At 42.7% G+C, this 21,181-nt stretch overlaps 1 protein-coding gene across 1 annotated transcript in view; it reads right to left on the bottom strand.

Moving 5' to 3' along the window:
- Positions 1-788: 788 nt before the first annotated feature.
- The window catches only part of LOC115204155 (leucine-rich repeat transmembrane neuronal protein 4-like), a 151,687-nt gene continuing 131,294 nt past the window's right edge, over positions 789-21,181 (bottom strand). Inside the window, exon 3 of the mRNA XM_029769516.1 lies at positions 789-6,585. Coding sequence (XP_029625376.1) covers positions 6,283-6,585 — 303 coding nt within the window. The 3' untranslated portion in view covers positions 789-6,282. The remainder of the gene's footprint in view (positions 6,586-21,181) is intronic.

Below are 21,181 nucleotides of genomic sequence, written 5' to 3'. Positions count from 1 at the left end.
GGGAAGCACGGGGGTGGCAGCATCATGTTGTGGGGATGCTTTGCTTCAGGAGGGACTGGTGCACTTCACAAAATAGATGGCATCATGAGGATGGAAAATGATGTGGATATATTGAAGCAACATCTCAAGACATCAGTCAGGAAGTTAAAGCTTGGTCGCAAATGGGTCTTCCAAATGGAAAATGACCCCAAGCATACTTCCAAAGTTGTGGCAAAATGGCTTAAGGACAACAAAGTCAAGGTATTGGAGTGGCCATCACAAAGCCCTGACCTCAATCCTATAGAACATTTGTGAGTAGAACTGAAAAGCGTGTGTGAGCAAGGAGGAATACAAGCCTGACTCAGTTACAACAGCTCTGTCAGGAGGAGTGGGCCAAAATTCCCCCAATTTATTGTGGGAAGCTTGTGGAAGGCTTCCCAAAACATTTGACCCAAGTTAAACAATTTAAAGGCAATGCTACTAGTGTATGTAAACTTCTGACCCACTGGGAATGTGATGAAAGAAATAAAAGCTGAAATAAATCATTCTCTCTACTATTATTCTGACATTTCACATTCTTAAAATAAAGTGGTGATCCTAACTGACCTAAGACAGGGAATTTTTACTAGGATTAAATGTCAGGAATTGTGAAAAACTGAGTTTAAATGTATTTGGCTAAGGTGTTTGTAAACTTCCGACTTCAACTGTATGTACTGTATAGAACATGGTATTGAGACATCATAATTGGTGGTTATATGATTTGGAGTTACACAACAATAACAACACAGAGGAACATGGCATCACAAATATTAACCTTTAAATTTCTTTATTTTTGATTTCATCATCAAAATTTTTACAAAACATTTTCTGACAATAATATACTCAAAGAGAAGCCATATTTTGCGTTTGAACCTGGTCTCCACAACACCGCTTTAGGTCTCAGCACAGAAAATAAGAATTGAAACCAAAACAACAACAAACCAACTACAGAATAAACAATGCAGCTCATATTTACATCCCACAGAAATCAATGCCGTCAGTAGGAGATAGATGAGAGGGAAAAGCAGAAATTCACATGGAAATATCATGGGAAAGAACAAGTGATATTGGTGGGAGGGGAGGATGTGGAGAAGCTTGGAGCAAGTAAGGAATTAAAGAATATGATAATATTGCTTTCTGTCAGTTTTACGTCACGTTCACATCTCTACATTGCCTATTGCAGCAAAATTGATTCTATATGAAATTAGTGTTCCTTTTCTTATTCTGTTCACATAAATCCAATTAGTGGTTTAAACATGCTTTGTTAGATCTAAATAGTTTCTATCTCTGACAGAGGTTAATGGTTATGCTTAGAACCCCTATTGTCTTGACCCTGGTTTGTAACCATTGCTTATGCCAAAGGGCAAAGACTTCCAGCTAATGATGTAAGAGCTTCTCCTACTGTCCTGTAAGCCTCAGGTCTCCACATGCTCTGGGCCCTACAGAGGCCCTATAGGGTCTCTATACTGTAACTGTATAATGCCTTAGTTCAGGAGGGAATAGAGAAGATGAGAAGATGACGCAAAGCCACATCTGTCTGGGAATTAATTTTTCAAACGTATTTATCAGGTAATGACTTAGAAGTCATTGAATCTCTGCGGTTGGCTTCAGGTGAACTGGAAGAGGGAATGTGTTGTTTTGATGGCAGGGAGGTGAAGCGCTGCAGAGTCCAGAGCCGTGGTGAGATGTAAGGGCCAGGTTTGAGACAACATAAACTTGGTGTGCACCAGCAGTGATTTAGGAGGATGCAGGTGTCTGTGTGCCTCATCCAATGTGTTAATGGGGTACTGTACATGTGTACCAAGGTGTTAGGATAGCATCCCCTGGTGTGCATGGGATGCAAAACCTTTGTTTTGACCAAATACAATACAATTCTCTTGTTCTTACCCCTTTTCTTCATTTCTGTTCTTTTTTTCCCTCCATGTTCTCTATTTCTCGTTCGCCTCCCTCCCTTTCCCCCCATCTCTCTTGCCTCATCCCTCTTTCCCCTAGAGATTTGTATTTAGCCATTCCTCTGAGCATAGACACGGAAATATGAAAGGCTTCCTTGCAATACTTCAGACCTTCATTCACCCTCCCTTCAGCTAAATCTGTTCCCAAAAGGGATTTGAGCCAGAACTCAGAGGGTTGGGGTAGAGGGGGGAACAGATCCCAAAACAAACAAGGCAGAGAAAAAACAAAGCCTGTTGGTGTTGCTGGGCTAGCACAGACGTTCCTGAAGTTCAGCTTAAACTTGCACAAGTTGCATGCATCCCCTGTGCTGAAAGCCCCCGTACAGTACGACATTAGAAAAATGGGACAAAAGACAGCATGGTCCTTTTATTCCAATGGCCTTATCAGGGATGTAGATCATGGTAAACCGATGACTTATTAGCCGCTAATTTAATTGTGATCACCATAACTCCATTTAAACGTCTAATTACATATAATTTTGATCGTTGTTGGACTGCTGTTGAGTGATTACTGTTCAAGGAAACATATTAATGAAGACACTAAATAATGATAATTGGTCTGGAAATGTGTTACCATAATAGAAGTGGGAAGCCTCTCTCTGGAGTATAGCCTCGTCCAACACAAGCATCTCTTTCTGCAATGTGCATAAAGACAGCATGGAGACTGGAGGGCCCATGGGGCTGGAGACATCTACTCTGGAGAGGATGGGCTACAGAGGGGTCAGTGAACAGCTTGCTTGAGAGACACCAAAGTGGCCAGCGTGTGTGTGGAAACACATGCTTGTGGTTGTAGGGCATGTCAGACAGGAAATAGTCTAGCTCTATACTATCTGTTTCTCGTTCAGTGCACACCCTTATATTTGACGTGGTTTGCCCAATCGTCAGCATGCGGACAGAAATAGAACATTATAAAAAAGGTTCACCAAAGTCACCAAAGGCAGACATGATATCCAGGCCAGGAGATGGCAGTGGGCAGGGGAGGTTTAAAGAGCAAGGCAAGACAAGACATTGCTAGAACTGAGAGTGGGACGTCCCATTTGTAAAGACATTGGCACAACATTTACTACAAGGTCAACTCAAACCAGCACTGTAGTCAGAAACCATTTTGAGTAAACCAACAGTTTGTATGTAATATGTGGGGCATACAGTATCTCAAAACTCTTCTAGATCATGATATAATTATCAGAGCATTATCTGTGTGTTTTTGCTTGGGGGTTGGTAAATTATTAAATGAAAGAAAGTTATCATGGCACAACAAAAACCCTTTAAAAAAACGACTTTAGTAGAAATAACAGACTGTATCTCAAGCATACTGAAAACGAGTCATACACGAGAACATGGGGTTGATAAAAGAAAAAATGAATAGTAACAGCGGCCTGAACAGCTGCTACTCTGTTTATTATATATCCTGATTGCCTAGTCACTTTTACTCCGACCCACATGTACATACTGTATTACCTCAACTACCTTGTACCCCTGCACATTGACTCGGTACTGGTACTCATTGTATATGGCCTCATTACGGTTTTTATTGTACTATTATTTTCTGTGTTACTATGTCCTGATTTCCTAGTCACTTTTACATTTACCCGCTTTACATACTGTACTACCTCAATTACCTCAACTACCTCGTACCCCTGCACATTGACTCGGTACTGGTAGTCCTTGTAGCTTCATTATTGTTTTTATTGAGTTACTATTTCCTTTTTTTATTTTGCAAATATTTGTCTGACTTTAAAATTCCGCACTATTGGGAATAGGCTCGTAAGCATTTCACTGTAATGCAACCAATACTTTGTGGGGGGTTGCATGTGACCAATAAAATTCTATTTATTTGATTTATTTGAAATACTCTACTACAGGCCAGAATTGAATGATATACTATCCCTTTGTACCTTTGACACTTCAAATCTTAATGATATTGCTCCCAAATTCCTTGTCATGTGTGGTTCTGGTAGGGGTGTGGCTTTGAGACATTAGCAATAACCTCCGTGATGGACAATGTTTGCAGGAATGGTGACATGCTGGAGGGAGGTGGGAGCAGGTAGAAAAATATTTATAATTAAAACATTGAGAGGAGAGGATATGGTGGGAATCATCATCTCCCTCCCAAAGCCATCTTCTGGACAGACTCCCCCCCTCACTCCGACTCGTGGATAAGGCTCCTCTTCTGGCCACAAGCAGTTTGTGTTTCAGAAGAAGCAAAATACGTAACTTTTTCCTTTTTAAAGATTCTCTATTTACAAGATAAATAAGTCCCAAAGGATTTTGTCCTTTTGATGTAGTCTTTTTATAGAATTGCTTGACATCATTGATCATCTCAAAAATGTACACTTTTGCTTCCGATCAAGAAACATACAAAAAAGCACACCTCTCGGCCGGCGGTCTCCTGGACCTCCCTTCTCTTTGCCCTCTCAGGCTTTCTCCTTCATGGGGAGCCATGTACATAGGTGGCTTGATGTGCTCCCTCCTCCATTATACAGACCTCAGGGTGTTGAACTTGACAGATAAAAAAATGACAGTAGTGTGTGTGTTTGATTTGGACATAGGGAGTGAGGGGTGGGGAATGCCCGTTGAAAAGCCACCACAACAAAGGATCCAGTCCATCATCAACTCCATCAATCGACGGTAAAGGATGTCCAATAGTGCTCATGGGTGACAGAGACAGTGTCCACATTCATCTGGTTGGAGTTCAAACACAGTCAGGCACACTTGCTGGCAAAGGGCTGTGTTTTTAACAGGCAATATCCATCCCCAGTGGTAGTCCACCACAGTCAATGAGTTCATCTGGATGTCAAAGACGCATCAACGTGCCAGTCAGTCAGCCCAACAAGCCCCCGTGAGGCACTGGGCTCTTTGTCTGATGTGTTTCTAAGGGAGTAGAGAGGAGAGGGCAGCACAGGAGCAGTACATCACCAATCCACCAGCATACCTGCCGCTTACCTCACAAACAGGCCAGTTGCAAGAAAATCAAGCATTGTTTTTAGAAATGAAATATATAAAATGGTTAGTTAGGCCTTTACAGGTGGTTAGAGATTCAACCTTTAGTTGACCCCCTCAAAGGACCTACCTACCTCCTTGTTCATTGCTTTGCCCAATTTGATCAAATTGAGCATTGCAAAGCATCAGCATTTAAAATACCTTAATTTTGCCCGAACACTTCACATCCAGCAATTCCATTTAAAAGTATTTAATGAAATAGATATACATCTCATGAATTAGTCAGACCATAGATAGTATAATCTGGTGGGCCAACTCGAGCCAGCTGCCAAATCTTGACACCCCATTGCACATGCTTCCTACATTTTCTATCGGACTCCATAAAATTGTCTTTTCGTAATGATAACTGAGTAGGCTCTCTCAACCATTTACAGACACGGGACTCGGCAGCCTCTGTAGATTATTATGTGGTTTGGTTGTACATACTGTATGCAGATGGCAGACGTACATTTATAAAAAGGTAAACCATCTAATGCATGTATTTAATGTGTACCAGTTATGTTTTCAGAAACAAAAAGTATAAACAAATGCTATTATTGTACATAAAATAATACATCTTTGGTACGACATGAGCACATGAATAAAACTCAGACCTTGACCTCCATAGTTGAACATACTGACAATACAGTATGGAAACAATACAATAATCTACTTGTTTTCTCTCACGACAACATTCTTCTTTTTTAAGAATTTACTCATTTTAATGAAATAATGATTTCCATGGCATTATGACCCCTGACTGGCAATTTTAATGGGAAAAAGAGCGAGCCTTTGAGTTCTGGTAAACATTTTGTTTCATGATGTTGCTCTCTTTCTTTTCTTGTCCTCCAGACATATTGTTTATTGCACATTCCTTTCTCACTCCTAACACAGCATGAGAGAACTGCCATGATCCATTCCTTGCAACAGGCACCATATAGCATTGTCGCCACATTGGCCAGAGCTATAACCAAATCGATGCTTTAATGTGTCTTGCACGTTGCATCACGTTTCTATTTCCCAGAAGCCAAGACGAGGGGAGTAGCAGGTCCACTTTGAAGTGTTTGGAAAAAGAAAAAGAGATAATAGCAGAACTCCCAGGATGCATCACCCTTCATAATGGTCACATTCCAGTTGCCAGATGCCAATGGCCTCTTTTTAAATTGATAATTTTTGTTCTCCTCTTTTTACCTCTGCCCCCTTGTGGCCATCCCATGCCAATGTGCCGAAAAAGGCCCCACAGAACCCCCCTGCTCCCTTGCCCTCTATTCAAGAGTCATGGTGGATCTGTGGCATCCCCCCCACCTCAAACGACAGACTCTCGCTCCAGTTGTTAGCGTCCAAAGGTGAGCGTGGTGGTGCGCTCTTGGGGAGGGAAGGGGCCACCGGGGACCTGGGACGGGGCTCTAAGGATAGAGGGCGGTGAGCGGGGCCCGGCCCCCACTGTGGCAGCAGAGGGCACAGCGGGCAGCGATACAGTCTGTATGGTGGTTCTCTCACGTGGCCCCAGCTCCTCCAGGCCCTGCGGGGGACCCTCATAGCCCATGTTGAGCCGCAGGGGCTGATGGGCCTGGCAGTAGTCCACGATAGGCTGCTCGTACCGGTAATACGCCAGCGTGCCCATCTGGTGCGGGACCTGTGTAGAGGAGGGAGGGAGGGTGACAGGGAATGAGAGTGGCAGAGGGAGAGAGAATGTGTGTGAGTAATTAAGGGAATTTATATGTAGGTGGGAGAGGGAGAGGAGGGGGAGAAAAAAAAGAGAAATATACATTAGAGATGTCAATCTCAATCTGTTGATTGCTCTGATAAGCCCTCTAGATACCAACTAGCAGATGGGAACAAATAATCATCAATAATTAAAATAATATCTGCAATTAAAACAAATGTTTTTGTCAAACAGTGATTATTTTGTCGGAAAACAACAACAATGTGTATCAACTGCCTAAATGTGATGTTAAAATGTACCCACTAATCCAACCATTACCACTGGGCTGTCATCTCAGTGCCAGGTCCATGGATATGTATGCAGCAAGACAACAGAGGTATTTTTACCCAACGTGAGCGTACGCCTGTCTTGTCATACAGCATGAACTCCACTTGCCAGTGACTCATAATGCATACTCAAATTGCACAATGCACTACAACATGCTCATTCACATGTTCAAATAGGCGTGCAGCCATGCACGTATATAAATGTGTCCATATACTAGCATAAAGGGAGGATCAGTGTAAACTGAAGCAGAGTTACATAGAGTCTAGACAACCACGATGAGACTAAATCACCCACCCACCCACCCACCCACCCACCCACCCACACACACACACACACACACACACACACACACACCACTTTTCCAAACAAACAGATGAGCGACTTCCAGGCGTTTCCCCAACTCACTGCCTGAGTTCATTGCCTTAACAAAGACCAATTAGCGAAGGTTGAAAGGGGCCCAGAAAAAAGTGGGGAGAGATGGCAGTCGTCGGGAATGAAGTGCTTGACAGGGGTGACAGACAATCAGATCTTACAATGGCGCTCGTGATAAGAAAAAAAGAACAACAAATAGGAGACCAAGAAAGAAAACAGGGAGAGATAAATAATGACAAGGGTGCTGTCTGGGTGGATGATGGGAACTGGGCACGGCTCATAAATTCAGCCCTCCTATAGGCTACGTTCTCTAGTCTGTTGGCTGACAGAGCAAAACGAAACAAGGCTCCACTTTGGGTTCTCAAGATTCAAGGTCTATGTAAGAGTAGAATTCATGGACCCAGTCAGCGGAGTAAGATCAGTCGTTCAGACAGAAGACTTGCCACAAGCGGAATAACCCCTGTGTCTAGAAGAACAATCCATATGTAACCTTGAGCAAGGTTAAGGAGAACATACAGTACATAAAATATAGTCCCGCTGAGCTAAGTTAATATGGTTGCTAAGGAGTGAGGTGTTATGGGTTCCCATTCCTGGCTAGGCTGTAAAGTATCAATACACTGACCTGACTGGGAACATATTGGGCTATGTCAATAAATACAGCTAACAAACAAACACTGTACACACTACCGAAAAAGTATGATAAAGATACTCTTTGAGGTTACATTGCAAATATCAGACCTCTTTTCACAAATGTGTCCCTCTCCCTTATAATAGACCTCCCCCCTTCTCTCTCTCTCTCTCAAATGGACTCCATTAAGCTAGACCTGTATTCATTACATTATGGGCACTCAGCGGATTACTCCCCTCTCTCTCTGTTGCGCCCCCCGCCCTTCCCCCTGACCCCTCTGCTACCCACATCTCCCTGCTTGCCCAGGTCCTACGAATTAATTAACGGATATTAACTCCTAACCGTTTCAGCGGATTCTGTCCTAGTGCTAGGGCATTAATCTGGCCCGTGTGCTGGGAATGTGTGTGTGTAGGAATATGTGTGTGAGAGAGAGAGAGAGAGAGAGAGAGAGAGAGAGAGAGAGAGAGAGAGAGAGAGAGAGAGAGAGAGAGAGAGAGAATGTTAACACACACCTGGAGGTCTAGCAGCATATCCACAGTAGTCTCTGGCCTCAGCGTTTTGTGATTGAATTGTCTGCTCAGAGAGGTGGACCTTAATAGAATTAGGTGTAAATCTCAGACTGATACATTTGGTGTGATGAACCAGATTAATAGGCTTACATTGTTATTTTTGTCTGTTTCTAAGGAGGTAAAAAAATCCCCATTAATTGATATTCAAGATTTGTCAGAAATATATTTTCACTGTAGCAACATTATGTTCTTACCCTGTACATAATCCCACAGAGATATAGCTATGAGGAGCTGCCAGTGCCCAACGCAATAAATCCCCAGTCACACACACTCCATAAACGCAGTTTTACTGAGTTTCTCTGCAGCTGGGACGTGGTGTTTCTTTTCTGGGAAATGTTTCCCCTTGGCTTTAGGAAACTTGGACCAGTTTGACAAAAAACTTCACTTTGTCCTCTCAGCTCTGCCTCGTCGGTCTGTCTGGGCACTAGGATACTGTGGCAAAGGGGAGAGGAGGAGAGCGCACCCACACTCATACATGTGCAATGTGACCTTATGTTTCCAGTTAGTCTCTCAGGAAGCAGGAGGTGAGAGGCATTCAGGGCTCTGTGCTGTGGAGAACAGAAACACACTGTCATTTGCAACTGCTAAAAAAACAATACAGTGTGGAAATACATTACCATAATGTATTTAAACGGGATTTCTATATTTAATGCAATGTTATTCACTTGTCATGAAAATACTTAAGCATTGTGTCCCAGAGTGCTGTTTTGATACAGTACTTATACTGCCATGTGTGTTTCACTTTGTTAGTACGTGAGTCTTCATATTGCATGTTGTCCTTTCCTAGCGTGCATGCGTAGTCGGCACAGAAGTTGTACTGGGGGCATCTATCACATGGAGCCCACCAGACAGGCTTTCAGCCCAGAGAAAACACACAGAACTGTCTGAGGGGGAGTTTAGACAAACATCATCAGATTTACAAAAACAAAGCATGGCCCCAGAGGGAAGCGAACCATGTACCATCTTAATTTGACCCGAAAATAATCCTGCAGCCGGAGGATTTGAATATCTGAAAAAATATTTAGAATCTCAGTCAGGGGTCAGCTAGAATTAGTGTTTGTATACAATGCAGTACCAACATTTTTATTTAACCTTTATTTAACCAGGCAAGTCAGTTAACCTGTTGAGGATCTTATCCCGATCTTATCCCGGTATTGGGATTCATTGTCATGTGACCATGGCGGGGAATTCAAAACTGCAAGAGTAATCATTTCAAAAAATCAAATAATCAACTATTTTCCTCCATTTGAAAGATATATCTCCTAAATCTAACCACGCTGTCCGATTTTCAGAGGCATTACGGAGAATGCATAAAGTTAGGTTATGTGAGGAGAGTACATTGACAATAGCTGCGTGTAATGTTTAGCCAATTCAAAGAAGGGCATCAACAGACAGAAAACTAGCTAGAATTATGCACTTACCTTTGACAATCTGCATCAGATGACACTCATAGGACATTATGTTATACAATACATGCATTTTTAGTTCCATCAAGTTCATATTTATATCCAAAAACAGCATTTACAGTCGCGGTGAAATTCAGAATTTTTTTCGGCTCGAATGCACCCAGTGAATCCAGCATTACAAATCACGGAATTACTATTCGAAAACATTGGTAAATTATAATATTGTCATTCAAAGAATAATATATTATCATCTCGTAATTGCTACCGAAGGGCCAGATCTCAAAATAACTTTACTGGGAAATCACATTTTGTATAAACTGGGTACTATGCTAACAACAATAAGCTATATGCTAAGCTAAGCTAAGCTATACCGTTAGCATTAGCATCATCTAATATCGATAATAACATTCTAAATATCCCCTTACCTTTGATTATCTCCATCAGAAGGCGCTGCCAGAGATCCCAGGTCCAGAACAAATGTGGTTTCTTTTGACAAAGTTCATAATTTATGTCCAAATAGTTAGCGTTCAGTAGGCTCCCACAAAATGAGGTGGGCAGTGTAAAGTCACGTCGAAAAACTAAAGAAAACCTAGTAAATAATCTATTTACGTTTGTTTAAACATGTCAAACGTTGTTTAGCACTAATCTTTTGTTCCATTTTTAACGTGAAACATCAGTAAACATCAGTAATATTTTCACACAACCTATCAAGTGTCTAGAATAAACGATAATGACAAAGGCACTCTTCTCAGATTCATGCGCAGGCGCAAAAAATGAAGTGATGACGTGTCAACTTGTAAGCTTTCTAATTCGGTGTGTATTTATCACAGATGCTTCAAACAACTTTCTAAAGATCGTTGACATCTAGTGGAAGCAGTAGGAGTTGCGAACTGAATCCTTTCTCACTGTGGTATCTTTAAAACAATGACACTAAATAGTACAGTCACAAAATTCTCTTTTTTTTAAATCTATTTTTCACAGGTTTTTGCCTGCAATATGAGTTTTGTTATACTTACAGACACCATTCAAACTGTTTTAGAAAATTCAGAGTGTTTTCTATCCGAATGTGTTAATAATATGCATATCCTAGCTTCTGAGTTGGTGTAGGAGGCAGTTAAAAATGGGCACATATTTCTTTCAAAATTCTCAATACTGCCCCCGTGGCCCGTAGAGGTTAAGAACAAATTCTTATTTACAATGACTGCCTAGGAACAGTGGGTTATAGCTGCCTTGTTCAGGGGCAGAACGACAGATTTTTACCTCGTCAGCTCAGGGATTCAATCAAGCAACATTTCAATTACTGGCCCAACGCTCTAACCACTAGGCTACCTGCCGCCCCAATTTTTACCTTAGGCATCAGTTAAAGTCGCCTATATAGGCTACGTACAGGCTACACCACGTCTCGTAAATTATTGTAATCAATTGACATATTTGTTGGGGTTTAGACTTATTTTTTGTTAGGGAAAATTGTACTTTTTTTGTACATTTTGTAAATCATCCAAACTATTGCGTGAAAAAATATCAAATGTAAATCTGAAATGTCGTAGACTACAAATTGCAAGACATCACATTGGCGTCATATGGTAACAGAATGTGTAATTTACCCTATTAAACACAAAAATAATGTATCAAGTGAGAATTAGGAAGATCTGATGTAAAAAAAAATAAAGGAAATTCTTGCCTTCTTCGCCCATATTTTATAAAATAATTTGCACAAAAAGTAGTGTGTACAGTAGTTATAATAGTTAGCTACACTGTGACATGGCAAGAAAGTAATTAACTACTGAAAATCAAATGAAATTTTATTAGTCACATGCGCCGAATAAAACAGGTGTAGACCTTACAGTGAACTGCGTACTTACCCTAACCAACCATGCAGTTAATAAAAAAATTAAAAAATACGGATAAGAATAAGAGATAAAAGTAACAAGTAATTAAAGAGCAGCAGTAAAATAACAATAGCAAGACTATATACAGGTGCTTACCGATACAGAGTCAATGTGCGGGGGCACCGGTTAGTTGAGGCAATATGTACATGTAGGTAGAGTTATTAAAGTGACTATGCATAGACGACAACAGAGAATAGCAGTGGTGTAAAGAGGGGGTGGGGGGGAGGCACTGCAAATAGTCTGTGTAGCCATTTTACTAGATGTTCAGGAGTTTTAGGGCTTGGGGGTAGAAGCTGTTTAGAAACCTCTTGGACCTAGACTTGGCGCTCTGCTACCTATTACTGTGCGGTAGCAAAGAGAACAGTCTATGACTAGGGTAGTTAGAGTCTGACAATTTTTAGGGCCTTCTTCTGACACCGCCTGGTAAAGAGGTCCTGGATGGCAGGAAGCTTGGCCCCAGCGATGTACTGGGCCATTTGCACTACCCTCTGTAGTACCTTGCGGTCGGAGGCCGAGCAGTTGCCATACCAGGCAGTGATGCAACCAGTCAGGATACTCTCAATGGTGCAGCTGTAGAAACTTTTGAGGATCTGAGGACCCATGTGTCATGACGTTGGCCTGTGGGTAAAGTTTATGACCCCCCATAAATACCTTTCTCCCCTCTCTGACTCTACTGAAGGACTCTCGAATAGCCTTTGTTAAACATAGAGAGTCTGGGAACATCAAACAAGTGGGGGGAAAGGAACCATATTTCGGTAATAGAACCAGTTGGAAATATGCGTTGGTACTTAATGAGTATGGATGTCAGTTCGGTTGTCATCTGAGACATTATGAAGGATGACAGGAGGACATAACCTGTATCTGGGAAAGTCTACACATTCTAGTTATCAGATTCACATGGTATTGTGCAATTTAAATGTTTGATATTGAAACTGTTTGTTAGAAGATTAAATGTAATTTTAGCTTCCAAATGAGAGAATTGTGAAGAGACATGGGTTATAAACTATGAAACACACCCTTCTCCCCCTCCACTATAAGCCCTTGATGAAAATGTAACCTTCTGTTCCGGGTACGTGAGGTCTGCAGCCTCTGCGTTAAAAAGGACTAACATGTCAAGTACAGAACTAAGCCAACCTCAGCGTGAGCTTTGGTTGTGAATGGTATGAACTTTGAACTCTTATTCACTACAGAAGTGATACCTCCTAGCCATTGAGTTAGCAGGGGCCGCTGTAAATGTGGGCTAGAAAAGGACGGACGACGTATCCAGTCTAACACACAACGAAGATACTACAACGTATTCAATTTACCACCAGAGACATTCTTCCGAGGACAGGAAGATCTCTGTTGGCCAACATGGCCAGCATCTACGACCAACCTACCGAAGCGCAGCTCAGAGTAAATATTTATTGCATTTTCCTTTTCAAAATGGGCATCAATTTAAAATGCATTAGATACTGTATTTGCGATAGCGCAGCTTCTCACTTTGTTCCTCAGTCTTCCCGCTCTTTCATTCAAGCCCAACCCCCTCTCTTTGTGTAACAAGCCTCATACAGGTTCCGTCCACCAGGGACGTTTTCTGTATGACATAATTTGTATTCTATGTATATGTAATTTTGTGTGATTAGTTAGGTATTTGGTAAATAAATAATTAAACCCAATTTTCTATTGCTGATTCAACTTGTTTGCCAGGGTTCGTGAAGATAACCAATAATTTACAACTTTCAGATGAGACTGAATAAGGTGACGATTAATATTGACTGCTATTGATGTAAAATATTACTAGGTCTTTCAGAGTTTATTCAGACGATAACAGCTCTATAAACAATCTTTCGTGGTGCCCCGACTTTCTAGTTAATTACATTTACATGATTAGCTCAATCAGGTAATATTAATTACAGAGAAAGGATTTTATAGAATAGCACGTCATATCACTTAATCCGGCATAGCCAAAGACACGACACATGCCAAATATTTTCAATCTCCTGAGGGGGAATAGGTTTTGTTGTTCCCTCTTGACAACTGTCTTGGTGTGCTTGGACAATGTTAGTTTGTTGGTGATGTGGACACCAAGGAACTTGAAGCTCTCAACCTGCTCCACTGCAGCTCGGTCCTCTTTTTCCTGTTATCCACAATCATCTCCTTTGTCTTGATCATGTTAAGGGAGAGGTTGTTGTCCTGGCACCAGACAGCCTGGTCTCGGACTTCCTCCCTACAGGCTGTCTCGTTGTTTTCGATGATCAGGCCTACCACTGTTGTGTCAACGGCAAATTTAATGATGGTGTTGGAGTCATGCCGCCATCAGTGAATAGGAAGTACAGGAAGGGACTGAGCACGTACCCCTGAGGGGCCCCTGTGTTGAGGATTAGCGTGGCGAATGTGTTGTTACCTACCCTTACCACCTGGTGCTGGCCCGTCAGGAAGTCCAGGATCCAATTGCAGAGGAAGGTGTTTAGTCCCAGGTCCTTAGCTTAGTGATGAGCTTTGAGGGCACTATGGTGTTGAAAGCTAAGCTATAGGTAATGAATAGCATTCTCACATAGGTGTTCCTTTTGTCCAGGTGGGAAAGGGCAGTGTGGAATGCAATAGAGATTGCATCATCTGTGGATCTGTTGGGGCAGTATGCAAATTGGAGTGCGTCTATGGTTTCTGGAATGATGGTGTTGATGTGAGCCATGACCAGCCTTTCAAAGCACTTCATTGCTACAGACGTGAGTGCTACGGGTCGGTAGTCATTTTGGCAGGTTACCTTGGTGTTCTTGGGCACAGGGACTATGGTGGTCTGCTTAAAACATGTTGGTATTACAGACTCGGACAGGGAGAGGTTCAAAATGTCAGTGAAGGCACATACCAGTTGATCAGCGCATGCTCGCAGTACACGTCCTGGTAATCCATCTGGCCCTGCAGCCTTGTGAATGTTGACCTGTTTAAAGGTCTTACTCACATCGGGTGTGGAGAGCGTGATCACACAATCTTCCAGAACAGCTGGTGCTCTCATGCATGTTTCAGTGTTATTTGCCTCAAAGAGAGTACAGAAGTAGTTTAGCTCATCTTTTAGGCTTCTGTCACTGGGCAGCTCTCGGCTGTGCTTCCTTTTATTACATTTTAGTCATTTAGCAGACGCTCTTATCCAGAGCGACTTACAGTAGTGAATGCATACATTTCATTTCATGCATTTTTTTGTACTATATATAGTCTGTAATGGTTTGCAAGCCCTGCCCCATCCGACAAGCATCAGAGCCAGTGTAGTACGATTGGATCTTAGTCCTGTATTGAGGCTTTACCTGTTTGAGGGTTTGTTGGAGGGCATAGCGGGATTTCTTATAAGCTTATAAGTCCCACTCCTTGAAAGCGGCAGCTCTACCATTTAGCTCAGTGCGGATGCTGCCTTTAATCCATGGCTTCTGGTTGGGGTATGTACGTACGGTCACTATGGAGACGACGTCATCGATGCACTTACTGATGAAGCCAATGACTGATGTGGTGTACTCCTCAATGCCATCGGAGGAATCCCGGAATGCTAGAAAAACAGTCCTGTAGATTAGCTTCTGCTTCCTCCAACCTTTTTTATTGATCTAGTCACTGGTGCTTCCTGCTTTAATTTTTGCTTGTAAGCAGGAATCAGGAGGATAGGTCAGATTTGCCAAATGAAGGGTGAGGGAGAGCTTTGTATGCATCTCTGTGTGTGGAGTATAGGTGGTCCAGAGTTCTTTTTCCTCTGGTTGCACATTTAACATGCTGATATAAATTTGGTTAAACAGATTTAAATTTTCCTGCATTAAAGTCCCCAGCTACTAGAAGCGCCACCTCTGGGTGAGCGTTTTCTTGTTTGCTTATGGCGGAATACAGCCCAATTCAATGATGTCTTAGTGCCAGCCTCTGACTGTGGTGTTATGTAAACAGCTACAAAGAATAGATGAAAACTCTCTCGGTAGGTAGTGTGGTCTACAGCTTATCATGAGATACTCTACCTCAGGCGAGCAATAGCTCGAGACTTCCTTAGATATCATGCACCTGCTGTTGTTTACAAAAATACGTAGGCAGCCGCCCCTCGTCTTACCAGATGCCACTGTTCTATCCTGCCGGTACGTCATATAACCAGCCAGCTGTATGTTGATATTGTCGTCGTTCAGCTACGACTCCGTGAAGCATAAGATTTTACCGTTTTTAATGTCCCGTTGGTAGTTTAATCTTCCGCGTAACTTGTCGATTTTATTCTCCAAAGATGGCACGTTTGCTAGCAGAATGGAGGAAAGTGGGGGTTTATTCGATCGCCTACAAATTCTCAGAAGACAGCCTGACCTTCAGCCCCTCTTTCTCCGCCTCCTCTTCGTGCAGATCAAGGGGATTGGGTCCTGTTCCTGAGGAAGCAGTATATCCTTTGCGTCGGGCTTGTCAGAGTCGTGAAAGGAGAAAAAGGATTCTGCTAATCCGTGGTGAGTATTCGCAGTCCTGATGTCTAGAAGTTATTTTTGGTCATAAGAGACGGTAACGGCAACATTATGTACAAAATAAATTAAAAAGTTACAAACAACACAAATAAACGAACAAAAAAACAGAATCGGCCTGGGGCAAGTAAAACATCTGCTTTCTTCTCTGGCACCATTTTAACATTACCTAGATTAGAATTACCTAGATTCGATTTTAGTTAAACTACCACCAAGCTACTGCAAAATGTCGTTAATTTACTAGTTGAGCTACATGTAGTTCACTACTCCCCAACACTGACAACAAAGATGACTTCAAATGTTGGCATCAAAATGAAAGTACAGTAGGCCGATGCTACTGTAGCCGGCGCACAATTTAGCAATGGAAATCTTACCCACTGTAAGGGCCATCCACACCAAAGACCGTAACTATATTGACAGATTATACATAGCCTAACTATAAAACGTGGACGAGCATCCACACTGTCAGTCAACTGATGGCCCAAATCAGCTCATCAACTCAGTCAGGGAAACACAATCTGTAGCCTATTATCGGTTCCCACACCTTCCATTATGTGACAATGGATAGGCTAATTGGGTAGCCTACAGAATGTAGCCTATTGGAATATAATCAAATAACACATGGACTGCCGCCCCTTGTCTTACCAGATGCAGAGAAAGCTAAGGTAACTGAGCTAAACAACTATCGCCCCGTAGCACTCACTTCCGTCATCATGAAGTGCTTTGAGAGACTAGTCAAGGATCATATCACCTCCACCCTACCTGACACCCTAGACCCACTCCAATTTTCTTACTGCCCCAATAGGTCTACAGACGACGCAATCACACTGCACACTGCCCTAACCCATCTGGACAAGAGGAATACCTATGTAAGAATGCTGTTCATCGACTACAGCTCAAGCATTCCGTTTCAATAGAAATAAAGTATTTCCCTGTTTACCATGGCAAATTTACTGTGGCAATTTTCCCAACACTTTGTATTAATTAAAACAAATTCTGGTGTAGCCAACTTTTTCCTATTTATGTTATCCATTAAATACAACGGTTTTCAAAATAGCAGTGTCTGGTATGGTAATTTCTTATTAAGATCGGGGGAAACTATCGCTAGATTGTCCATATTTTAAATGTTTAACTAAATCCAGTCAATTGGGGGCATTATGTTATTTGTGCCAGAACGGCGCGAAATCGAACCGCATTCGGAAAGTATTCAGACCCCTTGGCATTTTCCCCCATTCTTTTACAACCTTTTACAACCTTTTACAACCTTATCCCTCTTGAATATACACACACTACCCCATAATGACAAAGAAAAATGGTTTTTAGACATTTTTGCAAATGTAAAAATTAAAAACTGAAATATCACATTTACATACGTTTTCAGACCCTTCACTCAAAAACTTTGTTGAAGCACCTTTGACAGTAATGACAGCGTTGAGTCTTTTTGGGTATGACACTACAAGCTTGGCACACCTGTATTTGGGGAGTTTCTCCCATTTTTCTCAGCAGATCCTCTCAATATCTGTCAGGTTGGATGGGGAGAATCGCTGAACAGCTATTTTCAGGTCTCTCCAGAGATTTTCAATCGGGTTCCAAGTCTGGGCTCTGGCTGGGCCACTCAAGGACATTCAGAGACTTGTCCTGAAGCCACTCCTGCATTGTCTTGGCTGTGTGCTTAGGGTCGTTGTCCTGTTGGAAGGTGAACCTTCGCCCCCAGTCTGAGGTCCTTAGCGCTCTGGAGCAGGTTTTCATCAAGGATCTCTCTGTACATTTCTCCGTTCAGCTTTCCCTCGATCCTGACCGGTCTCCCTGATGCGGAAAAACATCCCCACAGCATGATGCTGCCACCACCAAGCTTCACCATATGGAATGGTGCCAGGTTTCCTCCAGACATGACGCTTGGCATTCACCTCCCTGACCAAGGCCCTTCTCCCCCGATTGCCCTGTTTGGTGGGGCGTCCAGCTATAGGAAGAGTCTTGGTGGTTCCAAACTTCTTCCATTTAAGAATTAAGGAGGCCACTGTGTTCTTGGCGACCTTCAATGCTGCAGACATTTTTTGGTACCCTTCCCCAGATCTGTGCCTCGACACAATCCTGTCTCGGAGCTCTACGGACAATTCCTTCAACCTCATGGCTTTGTTTTTGCTCTGACATGCACTGTCAACTATGGGACCTTATATAGACAGGTGTGTGCCTTTCCAAATCATGTCCAATCAATTGAATTTATCACAGGTGGACTCCAATCAAGTTGTAGAAACATTTCAAGGATGATCAATGGAAACATTTGCAACAATTTAAAAAAAACGGTTTTCAATTTCGTTCAATTTGATTACAGCCAACCTGATTAGAATGATTCACCTTCCTGGTTTTAAGTGACAACATCTGTGGCGCGCTGGCAATGCAACTTCTGGAGATGTGTGAATGAGTGCTATCTGATCTGTAAGATGGTTACGATTATGTTCATAAAACAAAGGCCTATTTGGGAGCAGTATAACAGTGAGTGGACATTCTCCCTTTTTATTTGTATAGGATCTTTTTCCAGCTACTGTGAAATGTATGGATGTGCATAAAAAACTCTCCATAGCCTGCATTGTTTTAATATTATATGCCCACTGGGAGAAATTATGGGGCCTGAAAATGTGACATAGCCTATTTGTAGTTTCATTTTGATTAGAATTTTATTTGAATTATTGCTTCTCTTTTTATGCCTTATCAATAATTAATGTAATCTTGCTTACTGACAACGTTTGGCATGTCCATGCTCAGCCATAATGCAATTTACAGTTGGCTAGCCCCTATATCAGCGCGAAGGCTATTGAACCCAAGCAATTACTTAGAACATTGTGGACAGCAAATGTGTTTAAGTTAAAGGTATTTAGCAAAGATAGGTCTATATTTTGTTATTTCGTTTCTGTAAGCTATTTAACAAACTATAACGGACTAACATTGGAATTGGAGTTAATTCCAAGACAATACATAAAAGGCCGTAAATACACAACTTGAAGCAACCACATATTTTGCCAAAGAGAACGTTCTGATTGGCCAGTGAGGGGCCAAGCCTCGACACACCCACAACTTGTTTATTGATCAAAACCCAACCCTTCCGTACAAACCCCAGCAAGTGCGCCGATAATTGAGATAGTGAAAATACAAAAGGTATTTCTGACACGCCCCTGAACCTAGATTAGATTCAACTTTGTCATTGAACAAGTACAGTACAACGAAATGCAGTTAGCATCTGACCAGAAGTGCAAATAAAAAAGTTCAAAAAATGTACAAGTGAAACAATTAAGCACAATGTATTTTATTAAATGGGAAGTATAAATGTTCAGTGAAGGCAAATTGAAAGTGCAATGAGGCAAGCAACTGAAATGCAGGAATACAGCAATGAAGTTACCGAGGTAGACATGTACATGTTCAACTGAATAATGTCCTTAATCAGACTTTGCAAAGCAATATCAGAGTCCAGTAGTACCGTGAAGAGTGCATAGAGAGTAATGCAACAAGGTCCCTGAGAGGCAGTACTAAGCGGAGGGCAGGTGGATATGGCTAGTGCCGTGTCACAGAGTTCAGCTGGAAAGAAGCTGTTCTTGAGCCTGGTAGTGCAAGAACGTAGAGACCTGTACCGGCCTGCCTGATGGTAGCAGGACAGTTTGTGGCATGGATGTGAAGTGTCCCTGATGATGCCGCACGCCCTACGCAGTCACCGCTTGCGCTGGAGGTCTACAATGGCAGGGAGCTGGTCAGGGAGCCAGTGATGTGCTGGGCGGTTTTCACCAACCGTTGCAGGGCCTTCCGGTCGGCCACGGAGCATCCACCAAACCACACTGTGGCGCAGTTTGTCAGAATGCTCTCGACCGTGCAGGGGTAAAAGTTCACTAGGATCTTAGACACCCAGGAATTTTAATCTGGTCACATGCTCCACCTCAATGCCATCAGCTTTTAGACTTCCTGTAATCCACAATGAGCTCCTTGGTTTTCTTTGCATTGAGGGCCAGGTAGTTGTCAGCGCACCATGCAGCCAGATGCTTGACCTCCTCCCTGTAGGCTGACTCGTCATTGTCACTGATCAGGCCTACCACCGTGGTGTCGTTTGTGAACTTGACGATGGTGTTGGAACCGTGTATAGGAATGCAGTCGTAGGTGAAGAGGGAGTACAGGAGGGGGCTCAGCACGCAGCCCTGTGGCACACCAGTGTTCAGGTTCAGGGTTGAGGAGGTGAAGTTGTCTAACCTGACCGACTGGGGTCTGTTGGTTAGGAAGTCCAAAATCCAGTTACAGAGAGAGGGGCTGATCCCTAGGACATGGAGTTTGGGCCAATGACAGGCCTGGGCCAATGACAGGTTGAAAATGTCAGTGAAGACCTCGGCCAGCTGCCCAGCACATGCTCTGAGCACACGACCGGGGACGTCATCAAGACCAGCAGCCTTGCGTGCATTCACCCTGCTCAGTGCAGACAACACATCTGTGATGGATAGTCTGAGGGGAAAGTCAGCTTTGATGGCTGGATCTTTGTTGTCCCTATCGAAGCGAGCATAGAACCTGTTTAACTCGTCGGCGATGGAGACATTGTTGGCTGTGGGGGCAGGGTTTTTTGGGTGGTAGTCTGTGATGGCTTTGATGCCCTGCCACATGCATTGAGGGTCGGAGTTGTTGTTGAAGTGCTCCTCAATCCTCAGTTTTTGGTCATGTTTAGCCATCTTGATGCCCTTTTTCAGGTTGGCCCTGGATGAGCTGAAGGCTTCCGCTTTTGCGTTCCTTTAGTAGTAGTTGGACCTCTCTGTTCATCCAAGGCTTCTGGTTAGGGAAGGTCTTTATTGGTTTATGGGTGGTGACATTGTTGATGTAGATGTTGATGTAATCCAGAACGGAAGAAGCATATGTTTGAATGTCCTTATGGGAGTCAAGGGTGGCCTGAGGGGCAAACAATCTC

The sequence above is a fragment of the Salmo trutta genome, chromosome 12 (assembly GCF_901001165.1).
Source record: "Salmo trutta chromosome 12, fSalTru1.1, whole genome shotgun sequence".
Classification (NCBI taxonomy): Eukaryota; Metazoa; Chordata; class Actinopteri; order Salmoniformes; family Salmonidae; genus Salmo; species Salmo trutta.
Note: the sequence above shows the minus strand (reverse complement) of the source record. Positions and strands in the feature narration are given on the sequence as shown.